This window comes from Periplaneta americana, chromosome 9, assembly GCF_040183065.1.
Source record: "Periplaneta americana isolate PAMFEO1 chromosome 9, P.americana_PAMFEO1_priV1, whole genome shotgun sequence".
Classification (NCBI taxonomy): Eukaryota; Metazoa; Arthropoda; class Insecta; order Blattodea; family Blattidae; genus Periplaneta; species Periplaneta americana.
This window is the reverse complement of record NC_091125.1, coordinates 175,342,421-175,361,485: the sequence shown is the minus strand read 5'-3', so window position 1 is coordinate 175,361,485 and position 19,065 is coordinate 175,342,421. Positions and strand designations below refer to the sequence as shown.

Here is a 19,065-nt window from a genome sequence, read left to right as displayed (position 1 = left end):
CCAAATGGACTGAGCGAGTTGTGGCATCAAATTCTTCAATCAATAATGAATTTTATGCTCACTAAATTTAGTTTATATATAATTGGTAATATCTATGCAAATGCCGCCTAATAACATTAAATTAGGAAATTGCATTTCCTGTGTAGTGAATTGAGATTTGGAAATTTTCGGGAACAATTATTGAAAGGTTGTTTCAGCAAGAGATTCATTTGTATAAGTAATATCACGAAATAATATTTATATGTAATAATGATAATAGTAATTTGGAGAAAAATTATGGAAAAAAGGGAAATTATTGTGATGGAAAGAGAAAATTTTTCCGAAAGGTCTTATCATCACAACTTCTAAAGCACTGACAAGTCTTGAAGAATTTTCTGAAGTGTTGAATTTGACGAAAGCTTGATATGCCTTCTCGCAATACTAGACAGTGTTCTTGTATCCTGAAGGTGGTGCGGCAGAAGCTGGCGGCAAGGCTTCGTGCTGAGCCTCAGTCTCTTGCGGATTTCGAACACTGAGCATATATCTTGCAGTGTAGGCTTTCACGGCCGGAGTCTATAGATCTAGATTCATTTTCCGGGCTGAGAGGCCGTGGTCTATTGGCCAATAGACCACGGCCTCTCAGCCCGGAAAATGAATCTAGATCTACTGAGCATATATGTTTTCTCGCAATACTAGACAGTGTCCTTGTATCCTGAAGGTGGTGCGGCAGAAGTTGACGGCAAGGTCTCGTGCTCTTGCGGACTTCGAACTCTGAGCAGATATACCTTCTCGCAATACTAGACAGTATCCTCGTATCCTGAAGGTGGTGCGGCAGAAGCTGACGGCAAGGTCTCGTGCTCTTGCGGACTTCGAACTCTGAGCAGATATGCCTTCTCGCAATACTAGACAGTGTCCTTGTATCTAGAAGGTAGTGCGGCAGAAGCTGGCGGCAATTCCTCGTGCTGGGCCTCAGTCTCTTGCGGACTTCGAACACTGAGCATATATGTCTTCTCGAAATACTAGACAGGTCCTTGTATCCTGAAGGTGGTGCAGCAGAAGTTGACGGCAAGGACTCATGCTCTTGCGGACTTTGAACTCTGAGCATATATGCTTTCTCGCAATACTAGACAGTGTCCTTGTATCCTGAAAGTAGTGCGGCAGAAGCTGGCGGCAATTCCTCGTGCTGGGCCTCAGTCTCTTGCGGACTTCGAACACTGAGCAGATATGCCTTCTCGCAATACCAGACAGTGTTCTTGTGTCCTGAAGGTGGTGCGGCAGAAGCTGTCGGCAGGGCCTCTTGCTGGGCCTCAGTCTCTGGCGGACTTCGTGACGCAGCTTGCCTGCGGCCTATCGGAGGAGAGCGCGGTGCATGAACTGATGACCCTCATGCAGGCGGGGCAGGACACGGTGGGCTCAGCGCTGGCCTTCGCGCTGCTGGAGCTGGCGCGGAACCCCGACGTCCAGGAGCGAGCCGCCCTCGAGGTGGAAGCCGTGCTGGGCGGGCACGACCGCGCGCCCCGCCTGGAGGACCTGCGGCGCATGCGCTACCTGGAGCAGTGCGTGAAGGAGACGCTGCGCCTGTACCCCAGCGTGCCCTTCGTGCTGCGCTCGCTGGGCGAGGACACGCCACTGGGCAAGCTGACGCTGCCCGCCGGGGCTTATATCATGGTGACGCCCTTCGCCACACACCGCCTGCCCCACGTGTACCCCGACCCGGAACGCTTCGACCCCGACCGCTTCCTGCCCGAGCGCTGCGCTCAACGCCACCCCTTCGCCTTCTTGCCCTTCAGCGCGGGCCCGCGGAACTGCATCGGGCACCGCTTCGCCATGCTGGAGCTGAAGACCGTGCTGAGCGCTGTGCTACGGGCCTTCCGCCTGTCAGCCGTGCCAGGCCGTGACACGGCCAACCTTGCCTACCGTGTCATGTTGCGCGCGCACGGCGGCGTGTGGGTCCGCCTCACGCCCAGGCTGGCCAACAGAGGCGAAAACTAACCGATTGCAGATTTCTTGGTATTATGTATGTGTCAGTAAGTGTAATGAAATATGGGACTGGAGACATTGCTGGTAATGTGTCAGTTAGTATAGTGGACATGTGGTACAGGAGAAATTACTTACTGTAAGTGTTAGTAAGTGTAGTGCAATGTGACGCTGGAGAAATGTCTGGTACAGGTAACTCAAGCTAGGACGCTGCCTGGAGAGGGGAGGTAGTACAGCTAACGAAATGGGCCCAACTCCGCTCCAATACCCGTGTACAGTCATACTATCTGAAAAGTTGACCTCTTGACAATGTTTTCATGTTGCATCCTCCCTATATGTTATGGGTGTTAATGATTTATTTTCTAATTACTCACTTATTTATGGCTTTTGAGGAACCCGGAGGTTCATTGCCGCCTTTTACTATGTGGTTTCGTAACAAGCTATTTTTTACGGTGATGGGTTGTCAGCCCTTCGCCCAACCTCCAAGCTGGAGGACCATACCTTATCTGCTGTCCCCGACTGCTTATTCAATATATTCGCAGCTACCCTCCATATCTGGAGGCCGTTTCCTCTATCCGCAACCTGAGGACGCGCCATGCCGTGATGATAGGGACCCACAATACATGGTTAACTATTTTCTAATTAAAAAAAGTATATTCATTATATAATATTATATGATTGACCTATATGTTCCATCATTCTTCTAGTTGTATGTGCCCAAATTGTAGATTATACCGTTACCTAGGGTGTATTAGTGTGGAGGTAGGTCTGCCTAGAACTTCAAGAGTTATTGTCATTAAACTGTAATATTTCACTATAGATCAAGGAATACAGATCACTTATTTATTTCCACAATATAAACAAAACAATAGAAGGAAGACACACTTGAGTTTCTTTTTAGTCATTCCAAAGGGATCTCTTCTATTCCCGATAAATCACCATCTGATTCGCTGCTCACTTCTTCTTCTTCTTCCTCTTCTTTTTCGCTCGACTCCCCACCTAATTGAATAATACAACTTTCCACGGCTTCTTCTATTAGAGGTACTTGCTTCACATGTTCCTCTTCATATTTCATGGATTTTTCACAGTTTTTCTTCCAAGAATCTTCCGTAATTTCGTTAAATTTTTTCCTTGTCAATGCTATGACGTCGTCCATTTTGAATGTAGTGTTGTTTGCAGCAACCCAGTATTTTACTTCTTCCCAAACAAGTTCTATAAGATTGAGCTGTGGGTGGTATGGTGATAATCTAAGAACCACGTGACCATGGTGTTGCAGTAGAGTCTATCACATATTCTTTGTGTCGTGGTTTATTTAGTCTCACTAACTCCAGTAACACAACTTTCAGCATGCTATCAGCAAATGGTATTTTATGGCTTCTTGACCATTCCTGCACTACAACTTTTTGGAGCTAGTAGGAGGACATTTATTTAATTCTGCATTGTGATAGGGTGCGTTATCTATCACAAGTACACTTTTTTCAGAGAGATTAGGGATTAGTTTTCTTGGACCCACTTCATGTAGTTCTTAGAATTCATTTCGTTATGGTAATCCCCTGTTGATTGTGCTGACTTCCACATTGTTAAACAATTTTTTATGAAGTCCATCTCCCCTCCTGCATGCATTATGATGAGTCTCCCACGTTTAGAAATAGGTGTAAACATACCTTAAGTTGACTCATCTGACCATGATTTGCAAGTGACATGGGTAGAATATACGTCTCATCCATGTAAACCACAGAACGCCCCTCTGATCTATATTTCATTATATTTCGTATGTAATTGTATCTTTGAAAAGCGATGTGTTGTTTTTCAACGAGAATGTGCCTGCTGTTCTTGATTTTCTTCCACTTGTAACCCAAATCTTTGAGAATTGTTCTTAGACTTGTTTTGCTATCTTTTAACCCCAAGTCCTTCACCAAGAACGCAGGCGACTTAAAGAACGCAGAACTTTACACTATTTGTCTTTACTCTTTCGAATTCTGCACACAACACCAAATTACCTTTCGTCTCGTTTCTCTTGTCTATACTCCAAACACGACATAAATAGCAGATCACTTATCTGTGGCACGCTGAGTATACCTCTTCATAGAACATCTATTATTCATCATCTTTTACAGTGTCCACCTCGCGTCAATGGAATTCCTTGTCACAAAGTATTAGGGGCTGCAAGACAATAAACACCTTTAAAAACAGCTTAAAAGATAACCTTATTAGCATTTCACTCCAATCATACTGATTTAAACTATCACTGACTACATTGTTACTTCTTTCTTTAGACATGCATCCTGATAGTGCTGTATTTTCAAAATTGTCTCATAATAATCTCTTTCTATTATCTAATATTATTTGAAATATATTAACATTCTATGTATTTTAGTTTAATTCTGCTACACAGTTTATTTCAGTGTTTAATTAATAGTTCATAGTATTTTGTTGTTTAATTCGTAAATAACTCTTGTATACATGTAACTCTCATCTAAATCAAATTGCTGAATTCTTTGTAAGTTCATGCATATGTATATACACTTTCTGCTGGTTGAGTGGAAGAGAAGGCATTATGGCCTTAACTTTGCCAGCTAAAATAAATCATTATTATTATTATTATTATTATTATTATTATTACTATTATTATTATTATTATTAATTTTTCATGCAGTTTAGGTATTGTTGGAAGACATTTTTCCGTAAGATAGAAGTTGTCGATCGCTCTCCTTACAATACCTTTGTCAAAATTATCAAGACCCGTCACTGGTTTGTTTCTTTTCCTTTTTTCTTATTAGGAGTTTGGAACAGTGGTTCACCTTCACTTCTTTCCCTCTTGGCCTCACGACTTATTCTAGTTAGCGTCATCTTAGAAATTCCTACTGCTGTTGCCACTCTTTCCCGCACCTTCTTAACATCTATTAGAAATGTCCCGGCTTCCCTTTCTTTCTTTCATGAATTCCATCACATTATAAATCACCTCGCGAGTTTGACTATGGAGAACTTTGCCCGATAATGTACTACTCATCATAATAGAAGAAATACTTTTATCACAAACCACAGCCACACATAGGCACCAGTAGCGGACGGCGGGTTTGAAAGTTGGGGAGGCCAAGACGTGAATGGTGAGAATACAAAAATATAAAACCTTTGACGTACCTCATTACCAAGCGCAGAATTTATAGGTTTTAAGAAATTAAAATTAGGTTTTCAAATTTATGTTTTAGGATTTTAAATCTTATGTTTAGGAATTTATATAATTTTACGGGGGAAAAAATAAAAATGAACAACATACTATTAATATATTACAACGGCTTGGTAAAGATTGCCTGTCTTTAGGACACTCCAAGTCCTAACCTACGAATTAGGTCTTTTTAGGTCATATTGAATTTAAGAATGTTACGCTTTGCTACATAAAACGAATAAGAAAAGAAATATTTCGACAGTAAGGAGATAGCAACAAAATTGATTCGAACCTAAGAATCCGGGGCTTGCTCATTACTATTACATAGTCTAATTTTACAGCAAATTAACTCGACGTTCCTCTTTCTTTGCAAACCGATCAAATAGGTCACAGCATACTGAATAATTGCTACTAGAAGAAGCTAGAGACAAATCTGTATTTGTTTCTAAACTCTCGATATATTTAAAATACTGTATAAGTAAATATATCATATACATCTCGTAACACAAAAGAATAAAATAACAAGAACACCCGCAAACGAGAGAAAATCTAGCAACATAAATGAAAACTTTTACGCAGGGAGAGAAAACTAACAACACGTGACTCAATTTTCTAAAACCAAGAAGAAAGAAAGAGAGAGAGCTTCCCAATACAGCCGAAATCGGCCGTGACTATAAGCAGTACAGTTGTCAGTGGTGGGTAGGACGTCTCCAAATCGGCTCCCCTCGCGCGTTCTATCAAGTTTAAACACTCTTCTAACCAGCTATCTTATTGGTTGAACTGCTGTTGTCATGGTTACCGGGGAGTAGCGTCATGTAGCCGACTCCTCTCTCCCGCTCTCGCATAGACACTGCAGGCTGCTAGATGTCGACTACGCAGGTTACAGCGCTATCTGTTATTTTTCAGTACGAATTATTTGTACTATCTACAGTATAGCGAGCGGGCATCACCAACTGGATGTGGTCGACTTTACTTAACTTACTGTACATCTTAGTCGTAGTGAATAGTAAAATTAATATAAAAGGAAAAATGTTCATTTGCTATAACTTGTCTGTGATCTTAATTCAGCTGGAATTATTACTGCCTTATTGTGTTCTGGTAAAATATTAGGGGAGGCACGGCCTCCCTTGTCTCCCATAAAATCCGCCGCTGATAGACACCTTCTTACACAGAACCTTCGCAATATTGTTATTAGAACTGAGCTGTACCGTTCTAGTCCACAGTGCATAGCAGTAGGCGGACAGTGGTAAGGGAGATGTGCTCTATGCGCCTGCGCGAACGAGACAACTAGCTATACTGTTTTCACTGTAAGAAAAATCCTAATGTAAACATAAGCACGTTGCTGTCATACCCGTGATTGGCTCCCAGTCGAAACACTCACATGGCGCAGGAAAATATAGTTCGTATTTGGAAACCATAATCTTGTATTATTTGAAAATAAAAAATTGAATTCTAGTTGTTAAATACGATGAAACATTTAACTTCACTCATATGTAAAACGCTATGTAAAAGAAAAGCTACTTTTATATTTTGTTATTCACTATGAACGCGGATGAATACCAACAGTAAAACAACGGTAGTCTGTTCTTGTAACAAGCTGGCGTCACTTGAGCTCGTAGTTCACGTAAGCACGTGATACTTAAGTATGGCTTCTGCATCCTCAACTGTCCATTGTGAAGACATAAGACTTAAAAATAATTTAATTACAGTAATTAGAAAGTAAATGTTTTCTAAGCAAACGAATGCATAGTAGTGAGGTTAGGCCTACTTGACGAGTAACTGGAAATGTTTAACATGAAACAGAATGTACAACAGTAGGCGGGAACAAGTACTGAGAATCTATGGCGCCAAACAGCGGCCAATGAAGCCTCACTTCAGTCACGTGCTATTGTTTACATTACGATTTTTCTTACAGCGAAAATATTATAGTTTGAGGCATCTGTAATGTGTCACCAATTGTAGTGGAATAAGGGACTGGAGAATATCTACTTAACATTGCTCATGTACAGTGAAGAAAACTCAAGTCTTAACCAATTCATGTTGAGTTGCAGTGCGATAAAAATGGTACCTAGGCCAACCAATAACTTAAAGTTGTTATTTACTTATTTGTATTATCAATATCGCATCGGAAAGAAAGTCCATCTTTGCTGGTATTTATTTTCTGTAATAGTTGTCGAAAACGAGACAAAAAGAAGATGAAGATGTCAGAATATTGTATATCCATCTCATACTGAAGAAAATGTTCAGAAATTGAAAGTGAGTAACTTACATTTATACGATTCACAGAAATGAAGCAATCTAATGATTGTACTTCTTTTCTTATACAAATAAATACATTTTTATTCTTAACTGACCTTTTTTCTTGTCACATTCTAGCTTAAAATTTACTTTTTAATATCGGATATGCAGTAAGAAGATTTACATTGCAAGACAAAAAATCTGCTCCATTTAAAGATATGTGTTTCATTTAAACGAGGCTATATGTGCGTACGAGCATGTATGTTTTTTTTTTCTTTTTTTTTTAACATCTGAAGATAGACATAACGTAATTTGCATAAGAACATGTTCATTTATTTCAGCAATAAAAATTCTCGTACACCAGAATAAGGAATTCGATGTTCCATTTCTTTTTGTTAAAGTAGGCTGTTTTAAACGTTAACGTCCTTGGGATCTGTCTCGTGTCCTACACATTGTGTTTGGATGTGGTCGTGATGTTAGTGGCTAGGAGCGAATTAAGGACGACACTTCAGCACGTCGGCTCGACAGTGGCCTATTGTGCACCCCGAATTATTGGATGAATGAGAATGAGGTGTACCAGCCCACCGGCCGCATGAGACCCAAGTAAGACTGAAGCTATAATTATTGGACATAAGCGTTTAGTTAACTCCCGTAATAACAGTAATCTTTCAGTTGTTACCCTTAACAACACGCTAACCCCTTATTCATCTGTCGTAAAAAAATCTTGGCTTCTTTTTTGATAATAATCTAAGTTGGAATTTTCAATTTAAAGAAACGATAAAAAAAATCTGTTTCTCCATTCACTGTTTGAGTCGCTTGAGAAACTTCTTGCCCCAGCAACTAAAACTTATCCTAGTACAAACCCTAGTAATGCCGCACTTCGATTATTGTGACGTTTTGTTAAGTGACCTAAGTTCTGAATTGTCAGTCAAGTTACAGCGAGCTCAGAATATGTGCGTCAGATACGTGTGCAACATCCGACGATATGATCACATATCACCGTCCTTCGCAAGTCTTTCGTGGCTCCGACTTAAAAGAACGGAGAACTTTACACTCTTTGTCTTTACTCTTCCGAATTCTGCACACCTCAACACCAAATTACCTTTCGTCTCGTTTCTCCTATCTATACTCTAACCACGACGTAAATACCAGATCACTTATCTGTGGCACGCTAAGTATACCTCTTCATAGAACATCTTGTTATTCATCATCTTTTACAGTATCCACCTCGCGTCAATGGAATTCCTTGTCATAAAGTATTAGGGGCTGCAAGACAATAAACACCTTTAAAAACAGCTTAAAAGATAACTTTATTAGCATTTCACTCCAATCATACTGATTTAAACTATCACTGACTACATTGTTACTTCTTTCTTTAGACATCATCCTGATAGTGCTGTATTTTCAAAATTGTCTTATAATAATCTCTTTCTATTATCTAATATTGTTTGAAATATATTAACATTCTATGTATTTTAGCTTAATTCTGTTACTTAGTTTGTATTTCAGTGTTTAATTAATAGTTCATAGTATTTTGTTGTTTAATTCGTAAATAACTCTTGTATACATGTAACTCTCACCTAAATCAAATTGTTGAATTCTTTGTAAGTTCATGTATATGTATATACACTTTTTGCTGGTTGAGTGGAAGAGAAGGCCTTACGGCCTTAACTCTGCCAGCTAAAATAAATCATTATTATTATTATTATTATTATTATTATTATTATTATTATTATTATTATTATTATTATTATTACTCCTCACCCGCTCACCAGATGGTTCCCTACATCCCCACCCCCGCCTTAAGTTCATACAGGCTTCTTCATAACGTCGTCTCCCTCCCATTTACGTTGTTTGTATTTTTCAGCAGAACCAGCCGCACCATTACTCTACACCACTGAAAATGTTCACCGCAGCAGTGAATGAAACGTTTGGTCACACAACCAACGGACCATGGCTTGATAACCCGGAAAACTTTTCTCCAATTGACGCCGGCCGTGAAAGCCTACACTCGAATATTTTCGTAGTGCATTGATTCTCTATTTAAAGACGGTCTAGCTTTCCTGTGATTCTCTGTATAAGTAAGGTAACTTAATTTTGTATTATTGGTTTATTTTACAACGCTTTATCAACTATGATGTAGTAGTAGTAGTAGTATTTATTTATTTATTTAACCTGGTAGAGATAAGGCCGTCAGGCCTTCTCTGCCCCTCTATCAGGGGATTACAACTATAATATGAACAATAAAATTACAATTAACATTAAATTTACAATTACAATTACAATAAAAATTAAAGTACGACAAGATTACCTGATTAATGAAAGCTAGACATTTTATCATAGAAGTTAAGAACAAAGAATATGTTTGTATTTACTGAATTACAAATTAAACCTACAATAACAAAAATCTATACTAATGAAATTACCGGATTTTGAAATATTTTGTGGTAGATTAAGAGAACTATTTACAAGAAACCATGTCTGAACGAGTCTCAATTACTGACCAAGTGCCTAGTAAGTTTGCGTTTGAATTCAATTTTATTTCGACAGTCCCTGATGCTAGCAGGTAACGAATTCCAGAGTCTTGGCAGGGCTATTGTGAAAGAGGATGAGTATGAGGAGGTGCGATGGGATGGTATTGTTAGTATTGTTTCATGGCGAGAGCGTGTGTTCAGATTGTGGTGGGAAGAAAGGTAAGTGAAGCGAGACGACAGGTACGAAGGACTAGAAGAGTTCAAGATTTCGAAGAGAAGGAGAAGTTAATGTAAATATCTTTTCTCATCTAGTTTAAGCCAACCTATTGTTTCCAGGGATGGGGTAATATGATCATATTTACGAACATTGCTTACAAAATGCACACACAAGTTATGAGCACGTTGAAGTTTCGTTTTGTTGTCGCTGGAAAGGTCAGTCATTAAAATGTCAGCATAGTCAAAATGCGTGTTTAGCTTGTGATTGAAATGAAGGTGATAATGGTAGCGAAATGAGTTCAACGTCCAGAACGGAAAATTATTCAACGTTGAGGGAAAATCCCGGGAAAAAAAACCTCAACCAGGTAACTTGTCCCAATCCGGACCCGCTCGTCACGGTCAGGCTTGCTAACCGTTACCCCACAGTGGCGGACTTAATTTTGCAACACTGCCTCGAAGAGTATGTGTATAGAGCCATCCGCGTAGCTCCGTCGGCAAAGATGCGCGCCTGCCGATCCGGAGTTGCGCTCGGGCGCGGGTTCGATTCCAGGTTGGGCTGATTACCTGGTTTTCCCAACCGTAAGGCAAATGTAAGGTAATCTATGACGAAATCTAACCTAACCTACGACGGTCTGTATTGCCAAGTCAGCAATTTTGTAATTAAATCTGGTGTTTTCAGGACTATGGTCAGCTACAGAATTTTACCGTCAGCGGCTAGCTAGTTATTTGGAGTTTTTTTATGATTCCGGCAGAAGGAGACTATATTTTTAAGTTTTTTTTTTTCTGTAAAGATATAATTGAGGGGTTTGGGGGAAAAACCAGGCAGTTCCAATTCAGTACTTTTCGAGATAATGAAGAAAAACTTACCGCCAAATAATAAGCATGTACAGGAGAGGCACGTCCAAAATGCATTATAACTGTGAACGTAATTCTTGCAACTACTTGGTTCTTCGGCCAAACGATAGAGCGTATTTTTTTGTCCTCTGTGCATAAATAACTCAAAAATGAACAAAATTGGAGCTGCCTGGTTTTTCCCCTAAACCCCTCAATTGCTTTTACATGTACTTGCGGACAACAATATTAGTTAATCATAAACCAGAGTTTAATGTGGTATTATCACAATTTTTCATTGTGCGAGTATAAAATATCAACATTTTATGTTAATTCGATTTGCCATGTCCATTTCCTGGCTTATCAATTGTTGTTGTACAAATAAGGTATGCCACATTTGTTAAACTGTTAGTCTAATCATGTATGCATTGTTTTTGTGAATGAATTGATATATGTAGGGCCTAATCATAAAGAATAGAACTGAATTATTATTTTCATTTATGATAACTTATATTATTTAATTTATCATTCCTCATTATAGTTTATGTAATACAGACATACTTAAAACTTAAAACCAAACTCACTGTTTGCAGCCACATCTCCAGTTGAGTGTGAAACCAAATTCCTAACCGACCGGTATGATTGTGAATGTGATTGTTTCCTAAGTGACCACTATATTAAGCTATTTCATTCATTTTTTTAATATGCCGCGTAAAACTCCATACGTTTTAAAGTTTAGATACGTGTGAAAAACATGTGTTGAAAGATAGGGTGGAAGAAGCTGCCGGTGATAGTTGGAAAGCTCGGTTTAAATAGTGTAAGGTGATATATTGAATGCAAAATATTCAGATTTAATTGTCCATACGATTTTGCATAGAACATAGAGCCTACAAAGTGATACACACTTCATAATTTAGTCTACATTTTTATAAAATTCTCCAGTCCTAAAGCTGTATAGTTTGTATTTCAAATTTGGAAGTGATGTGTTCAGAAAAATCTGGAGTTTTTCAACTACAGTTTAGCGGTTTTTTTAAGCTTATGCAGCGATAATTGGAATTCTGAGTTGGCAACACTGACGACGGTTGCGATTGCGACTCCTTTCAGTGTTGTCAACTGGACGAAAATTCCGTCAGAACTGACGGCATTTCAACGTAGCGGACGAGAAAAAATGGCTTTGACGGGTAACGGATTTTCTGGCGGAAACTACGATTTACATCACCTTTTGGCATTTTTAGCTGTTGTCATTTTTGATTGTTTAATTTTTGGAAGATTTTACTTATTTGAACAGCCCTGCCTGTTCCGTACTATGTTTAAGAATTCCCTGTTTCAGATTTCCTCCTAATGAAGTTAGATGTTGACGAATTATTATTTTAATCAGGATTGGTAAGTAAGTTGTGTTAAAATTTATTTATTGTTTTTTTTTTTATTATTATTTTGACGGATTTCCAGGTGTTATACTGTCGGGGATACAATTTATGTGTTGGCAACACCGATTCCTTTATCTGGCAACCCTGTGACTGCTTTAGGGTTAAATTAATTTATTGTGCTTTGTGCTCACATTAGTCTCTTACATTCCCGAGACATAAATTCCACTTAATTGCTGTGTTTATGTATATATTCATAAACCACTACATTCTGAATTTCCAAGCATGAATAACACAATAATAAAATCGAAACTAATAGCGTATAGAAATTCAAATAGAAAAATAAATGTGGAATGTACATCTTCAGTTTTTTAAAACCAGAACTGAATTCATATTATGACATTTAAATGTTTCCGGGTCTTCGTCAAGCAATCTGAGTAAACAATATATCCTAACACCTATCATAGCATTCCTACTGAGACAGACACGGACTGAACCGTCCATCACACCTCCATTTTTAAATGTTAATGTAGATAAGCATGATGGGTAAAACAGTAAATCAACATGGCGGATATTCTGTGGGTATAACTGCTCCAGCGATAATTTTTATTGATTTATTAATCTGAGGTTTGCAATGCAATGTTCGTCGTAATACTCATAAACATTTTAGTGTATTTCAAGACTATGGCAATACAGGGAAATATAAGTCTTTACAGCTGTTCTATAAACTGTGATTGAAGGTAATGTTCTGATTATGACATAAAAGGGATACCACTTTCGTTCCTGACATTTTATGAACAGCCGTTACGTATCTCACTATTAGTTCTTTGTGTATAGTTCCCTTCGGTAGTCATACATTAAATTTCGACATAGGTTGAGAGGACAATACAATAGCTTCAAGTATAGTAAAATTTGTACCTGTATTTTTCTGGTTAGAAGTTTTGTACGTAAGTAAATTACATTCCGTGGTTATCGAAATTACTGTTAATGTGCTTGCCTCTAACTTCATACTTAAGAAATATACTTATATTTGAGTTTTCTTTAGTTATCCAGTTGAAGCGTAATGTAGGTAATTGCAATAACTAAACATTGTAGGATGATATGGCTGGGCCTATTTAATTTTATTCATAGTTGAACGTTACCCCCTTTTTATGTTGTTAACATTTTTATATGTATAGGCTATGTATATTGAACTCCCCCTTGTTAATTATTTTTTATTTTCAGTCTGCGTTTCCGCTTGTTCGAACATGCCGTGAAGCTGCAGTCGCACAGCTACATGGAGTCTCCACCAACATGTTCTGCTTGGTCGGAAGCTTTTCCTTCCAGTGATGACAGCGGTCTGCTGCTTACCAGCGGTTCCATCTCCAGCGAGAGTGGGGCCTGCCACTTCACCATGGAGGTATTTTTCTCTTCTTAAGATACTTCTCCAGAATTACTCTTAAATAAGACATAGGCCTACACTCGAGTAATGAGATTGGTCATTGTAGATGGAGTCTGAAAAAATCGTGTCTTTACAGTTTTCGCTGGTATAGAGTTGCTTTGGCATGGCAGTGGGATTGAGATAGCTCCTTAGCAGAATAGAACCGAAACGTGTTGCAGTTTAAAATGGATCGCATAATAGCGTTAGCACAGTTATGTAAAGAGGCGGAAAAAGAAGAAATAAATATCGAAAACAAGATATAAGTCTACGTGATATTGAAACAAAATTTTATTTGCTTATGAAAATAAAGTTTAACTAGTGGCTTGTGCAGCAAATGCTGCAAACTGAGTTCATTAGACGTTCAAATAAACATTTTTCAGATTTATTTTCAATGAAGAATACCAGACATTCTGAAAGTTATTTGCTTCCATAATAATGAAAGATACTCTCTCTCGAGCCAATACTGAAGAGAACCACGCATATAAATATCTACACCACACCACCATTAAATATATGAAAAAGATCCAACTCCACTTGATTAATAACTATAAAAATATTTTATTTTTAATAATATTATTATCTTACGTACCAGTAAGTTTTATAGCTTTCAGTAACATATACTATATATACTATATAGCCGCCACTCAGTAAAATGTAGAAATCGAAATATAATTTAAGTTCTTCTGTACATCTACTTATATAACACCAAAACGTTTCACTTTCATATCATCAATACAGCATTAATATGTATAATTAATTAAAAATAGTCACATCATGGCATTAACTACAATAATATTTCATTTCTAATGGTAATAATGTCATCAAACCACTTCAAGTTTTGTAGTTTTTAATATTCAATGTACAGTTGTACCCAGAAAATTACACACCACAGAATCGAACCTGTAAATTATTTTTAATAAGTTAGGTTTTTAATAACCAGTTTAATTTGAGCTCTAAATATGTCAGCATTCTTGCAGATCATAGCCTTCGTGTAATATTGTTTACTGTAGTGTGTGATTTGTTTTATTCTGAAATGCAACACGGCTGACTTGATGCTCGCTTCGCTTCTCCTTTACAAAAAAGCGAAGGGTATATCAAGTCAGCTGCAAATGCTGTTAGCTAGTTCTCAAAACTGACGACAGATGGATTTTGGAAAATAGGAAAATTATGTTTAAAAATTGACATTTCACTGAAAACTACTATTTTTCCGAAAAACTTTGAGTTCCAAGCTTCAAAATGAGAGGTCATTTATTAAAATCCGTCCAGCCGTTTTCCCGTAATTTCCATTACCAGTTCAAATTATATATATAGATGTTTACCACATGTTTCCATTAATTTGCTTATTTTGCTCGAACCCTTATCACTGGCATAATTAGTTTATTACAGTAGTAATTTTGTTTTGTCGTACAATAACTGATATTATTCTGAACAAGAAAAAATAAACAACATTATGGTTTATTTAACGACACTCGCAACTGCAGAGGTTACGGTATATCAGCGTCGCCGATGTGCCGGAATTTTGTCTTGTAGGAGTTTTTTTTTACTTGCCAGTAAATCTACTCACATGCCATCGACCTGGGCTGGGATCGAACTCGCAACCTCGAGGACAGAAGACCAGCACTATACCGACTATGTTATTGAAGCCGACTCTAAACAAGAGTTACTCATGTTTCGTTCATAATATTAAATTGTAATTTTCTTTGTACATACTATTTCAGCAATAACTTTCAATAAATAAATTACACCACCAACATTGGTTGTGGTTCATTTGTTTTTTCACGAAGGCTTCAAGAGAACACATGATTGTACCAGAAACAAGAAGTTCGGCTCTGAAATAAATATTCTAACTCATAAGTTCTATTCAATTCGATGTGCTGCTTTCTGCTAGCTTCCATTTTAATACATACAGTAGGCCTACTTACTTACTTACTTACTTACAAATGACTTTTAGAGAATCCGGAGGTTCATTGCCGCCCTCGCATAAGCCCGCTATCGGTCTGTATCCTGAGCAAGATTAATCGAGTCTCTATCAATTTCCACCTCCCTGAAATCCATTTTAATATTATCCTCCCATCTATGTCTCACCCTTCCCACTAACACACTATATGCATTTCTGGATTCGCCCACACATGTTACATGCCGTGCCCATCTCAAGCGTCTGGATCTTATGTTGTGATTTCGTAACAAGCTGTTTTTTTTTATGGTGATGGGTTGTTAGCCCTTTGCTCAACCCCCAAGCTGGAGGACCACCCACCCTTATCGGCTGCCCGTGACTGCTTATTCAATATATTCGCAGCTACCCTCTATATCTAGAGGCCGTCTCCTCTATCTGCAACCTGAGTACGCGCCATTCTGTGGGACCCACCATAACTTAAATGGTCATTTAAATATATTGTGAAGAAAAATTCGATCCTGCTAAGTGGGAGCATGCCTTAAGGTTGGACAAGTTGTGGTATGTTTGCTCAGCTTTTCAAATGCCGACTGCAAGTTGGAAGATGATTTTACAAAAGCTGAGGTGTCCATAATTTTTAAAGTAAATTGTCAGCTTTTATAAGTCGCTCTGTGAGTTACATGCTTAGAATGAATCACTGCCTCACACTGAGATCTCCAGTAAGTACAATATAAAATTGGTAATTCTAGAGAAAGGCTAGGTCAATGAAGGCATCATATATCATGAGTGAACGGATCACCATTTTTTTTTTTATTTAATACTTTACACTTGAGCTACATTAGGCATTGCAGCCCGAAAGAGCAGAAGCTCGTGCTCGGGCGCAGTTCAGATCAGTTATACAAAATATATCACTAAATTAAGAGAGTTCATTGAGCACAATAACATTAATAAGTAGTAAAATAATACAGCATGTAATAATAGGGTCTATATACAAATAGAAAATACAAAAGTACATAAATATTAGAGTATCAATTTTTAACTCAATTAGCTTAAACAATCAAATAATTAATCTGATTTGTTTCTTAAATCTATCTGTGTTAGTGTACTTAGCTCAGGGTAAGCTCTAATTCATTATATATTTTGGGTCCAAAATTTCTTCTGTGTTTTAATCCAGCAGTTGTGTGGTATTTGGGAGTATTTAGAAAGAAACTGTAGTTTTGTCTCGTATGATATTCGTGAGGAAACACGATTGTTAATTATGTCGAAATACCTCCTTCAACAATGATGTCTGTCTCCTTTCTTGCTGGTGCGGTCCAGGCCTCCAAGCATTCATTGTCCAGAAATTTGCACTTGGACCTCTCAAACAAACTTAAGTACCATATTTAAATATAGGCTATTACGTGTCTCATTGGCGCATGCCGTTATGTTAGCGGTACATTCATTCACTACAACATACAACAGGCTAATAGGCTAATTGGAAAGTATTGGGTGCTGCAGAGTACTCTATACTCTTCGTAGTACACAATTGTTGAAGAAAAAAGGTGCATCCTTTGGTCTAGTTCTTCTGTAGAATTACCATCAGAATTATTTTTGAAACACAGTTATTAGCAAATAAAATGGGAGTAAAATTCGCGAGAATTACAGTAAAAGAATGAAAATGTCCAAGCAAAGAATTATTTGATTGTAACCGATCACAGTGTATACTAGTGAGATCTGTTTTTAATAATAATAAAATTCAGTCCGGTTAAATCTGCCACTCTTGTCCGACCGAGCGGTTATGTCACATCTCAATTTCCCACCAACCGTTTCTCTTTAAAGGCTAGTGGCTGGGCTGTTAGATTCTTTCCTGAAAATATTTGCTGTTCGGAATTGGAATTTGTGTTGTTGTAGTTTAGTCAACTGTCCAAAGACAGGTCTGAACCTCACAAGTGATACCAACAAGGCACCACTTATGAGGCAACTAGACCAGGAGATAATGTGGTAGGGTGGTCTCCATTGCATTAATCGCCAACTAGCTACATATTCCACTAGTCAGACTTCAGATGCATACAAACAATTGTTTTACCTTTGACACATATCGTCAAGTGAGACGTACTGCCTGATAACCAGGACCTGGATTTTGATGACCTAAAAATTCTTGAAAAATGATTCTGAAATTTAATGAAAATGATATAATAATTACATAAAATGACCTAAAAAATTGGAATTTTTATTTTAATAATTACTTAATTATTTATATTAAACTACTGTACGAAAGTTGTAGAATAAAGATTATTGAATTAGTAAGCATACATACTTAATTTTTAACAGTTAGAAAAGTAGAAAACAAGGACAGAATTAACGAATTAATTGAATTAATTAGGTAATTTGAATGATTAAAACTGTACAGTCTCAAAGCATCATTTTCCTCTTTAAAACTTCTGTAAAGAAAAAAAGAAAAAAAATTAGTACTTGAAATGTTGGATTACAGTAGGTGAGTAATTTTATTTAAATGTTTTATGAAAAAAATAAGCATATGAACCATACCTTATTCAGCAACAAAGAATAAGTCTCATTGTTGTAAATTATGAATTTCATTGTTCCAAAGTCTGGCACAAGAGACAAGTTCGTGTGTTATAGTTGCATCGCTCTTATTTCCATCAGCCAATTACATTGCAGATCGGCTACATTTAAACGTCTGTGTCTTGTCATTTGCTGCTGAAGACATTATGCACTTCCTAAGGCTCCATAAATACTGGCTATAATCGTTTGCCATTTTTGTTCTTTGTTTCCGTTCGCAGCAAGCAGAAGAAACTCGACGCGATGTGATATAATAATATATTACTGTATGTCTCTTCCAGTAGATCAATGTAAATACGACAAAATATAATGCAGAAAACAGATTGCGTTTATGAAATCCCGTTAATGACTGAAATTTGGACCCAAAATTTGAAAAAAAAAAAAAAAAAAAAAGACCTAAAACCAGAAAGTAATAAAAATGACAAAATAAGACCTATAAATTACGGATTTTTAGAATGTGGATGTCACAAATGGGATTTATAAACAAACGAGCAATGTCTCCAACACAAGGAAAAAAAGATGACGTCATCAGAACCCGTGCCCTGCTGAAACAGATGTACATATCAACCAGAACCTCAATCAGAGGTACCGTAATTGGAAGTCTATGTAATATTATACATCTGTTTGAAATAATTTAAAGAAAACGACCCCATAAATTATTACCCCCATTTCATTGACCCTGTGACATAACCTCTTGGCTGGACAGTAATCTTCCTACTGGGAAGGAGTAGCAAACAAATTAAAAGCCTGGAATTAGAGCATCATCACCATCATCCTTACATGTATTGGCCTAGCGGCCCGTTACGGTCTCTTGCCAAAGCTTGAATGGTCTGCCCAAGGATCTCCTGCCCACAGGATGGTAATTTAAAATTTGGCGTGGAATTCCAGAATGAGGCATTCTGATGACATGTGATCTCCAGTTTTGTCTGTATTTCTGTAGGTATTCTGTA

General features: G+C 37.7%; 2 protein-coding genes across 4 annotated transcripts in view; both read left to right on the top strand.

Annotated features, from left to right (window-relative positions):
- Window positions 1–9,061, top strand: part of LOC138706758 (probable cytochrome P450 4aa1) — a 35,896-nt gene extending 26,835 nt beyond the window's left edge. The window contains exon 7 of the mRNA XM_069836419.1: window positions 1,246–9,061. Within this exon, the coding sequence (XP_069692520.1) occupies window positions 1,246–1,971 (726 nt within the window). The 3' untranslated portion in view covers window positions 1,972–9,061. The remainder of the gene's footprint in view (window positions 1–1,245) is intronic.
- Window positions 9,062–11,982: 2,921 nt separating this feature from the next.
- The window catches only part of Socs16D (Suppressor of Cytokine Signaling at 16D), a 36,912-nt gene continuing 29,829 nt past the window's right edge, over window positions 11,983–19,065 (top strand). The window contains exons 1-2 of one of the 3 annotated variants that reach the window (XM_069836417.1): window positions 11,983–12,264; window positions 13,470–13,644. In XM_069836417.1, the coding sequence (XP_069692518.1) occupies window positions 12,233–12,264; window positions 13,470–13,644 (207 nt within the window). In that variant the 5' untranslated portion in view covers window positions 11,983–12,232. Of the gene's footprint in view, window positions 12,265–12,586; window positions 12,986–13,469; window positions 13,645–19,065 lie in introns of those variants that run through there. The other 2 variants (XR_011334071.1, XM_069836418.1) reach the window with 2 other exon arrangements.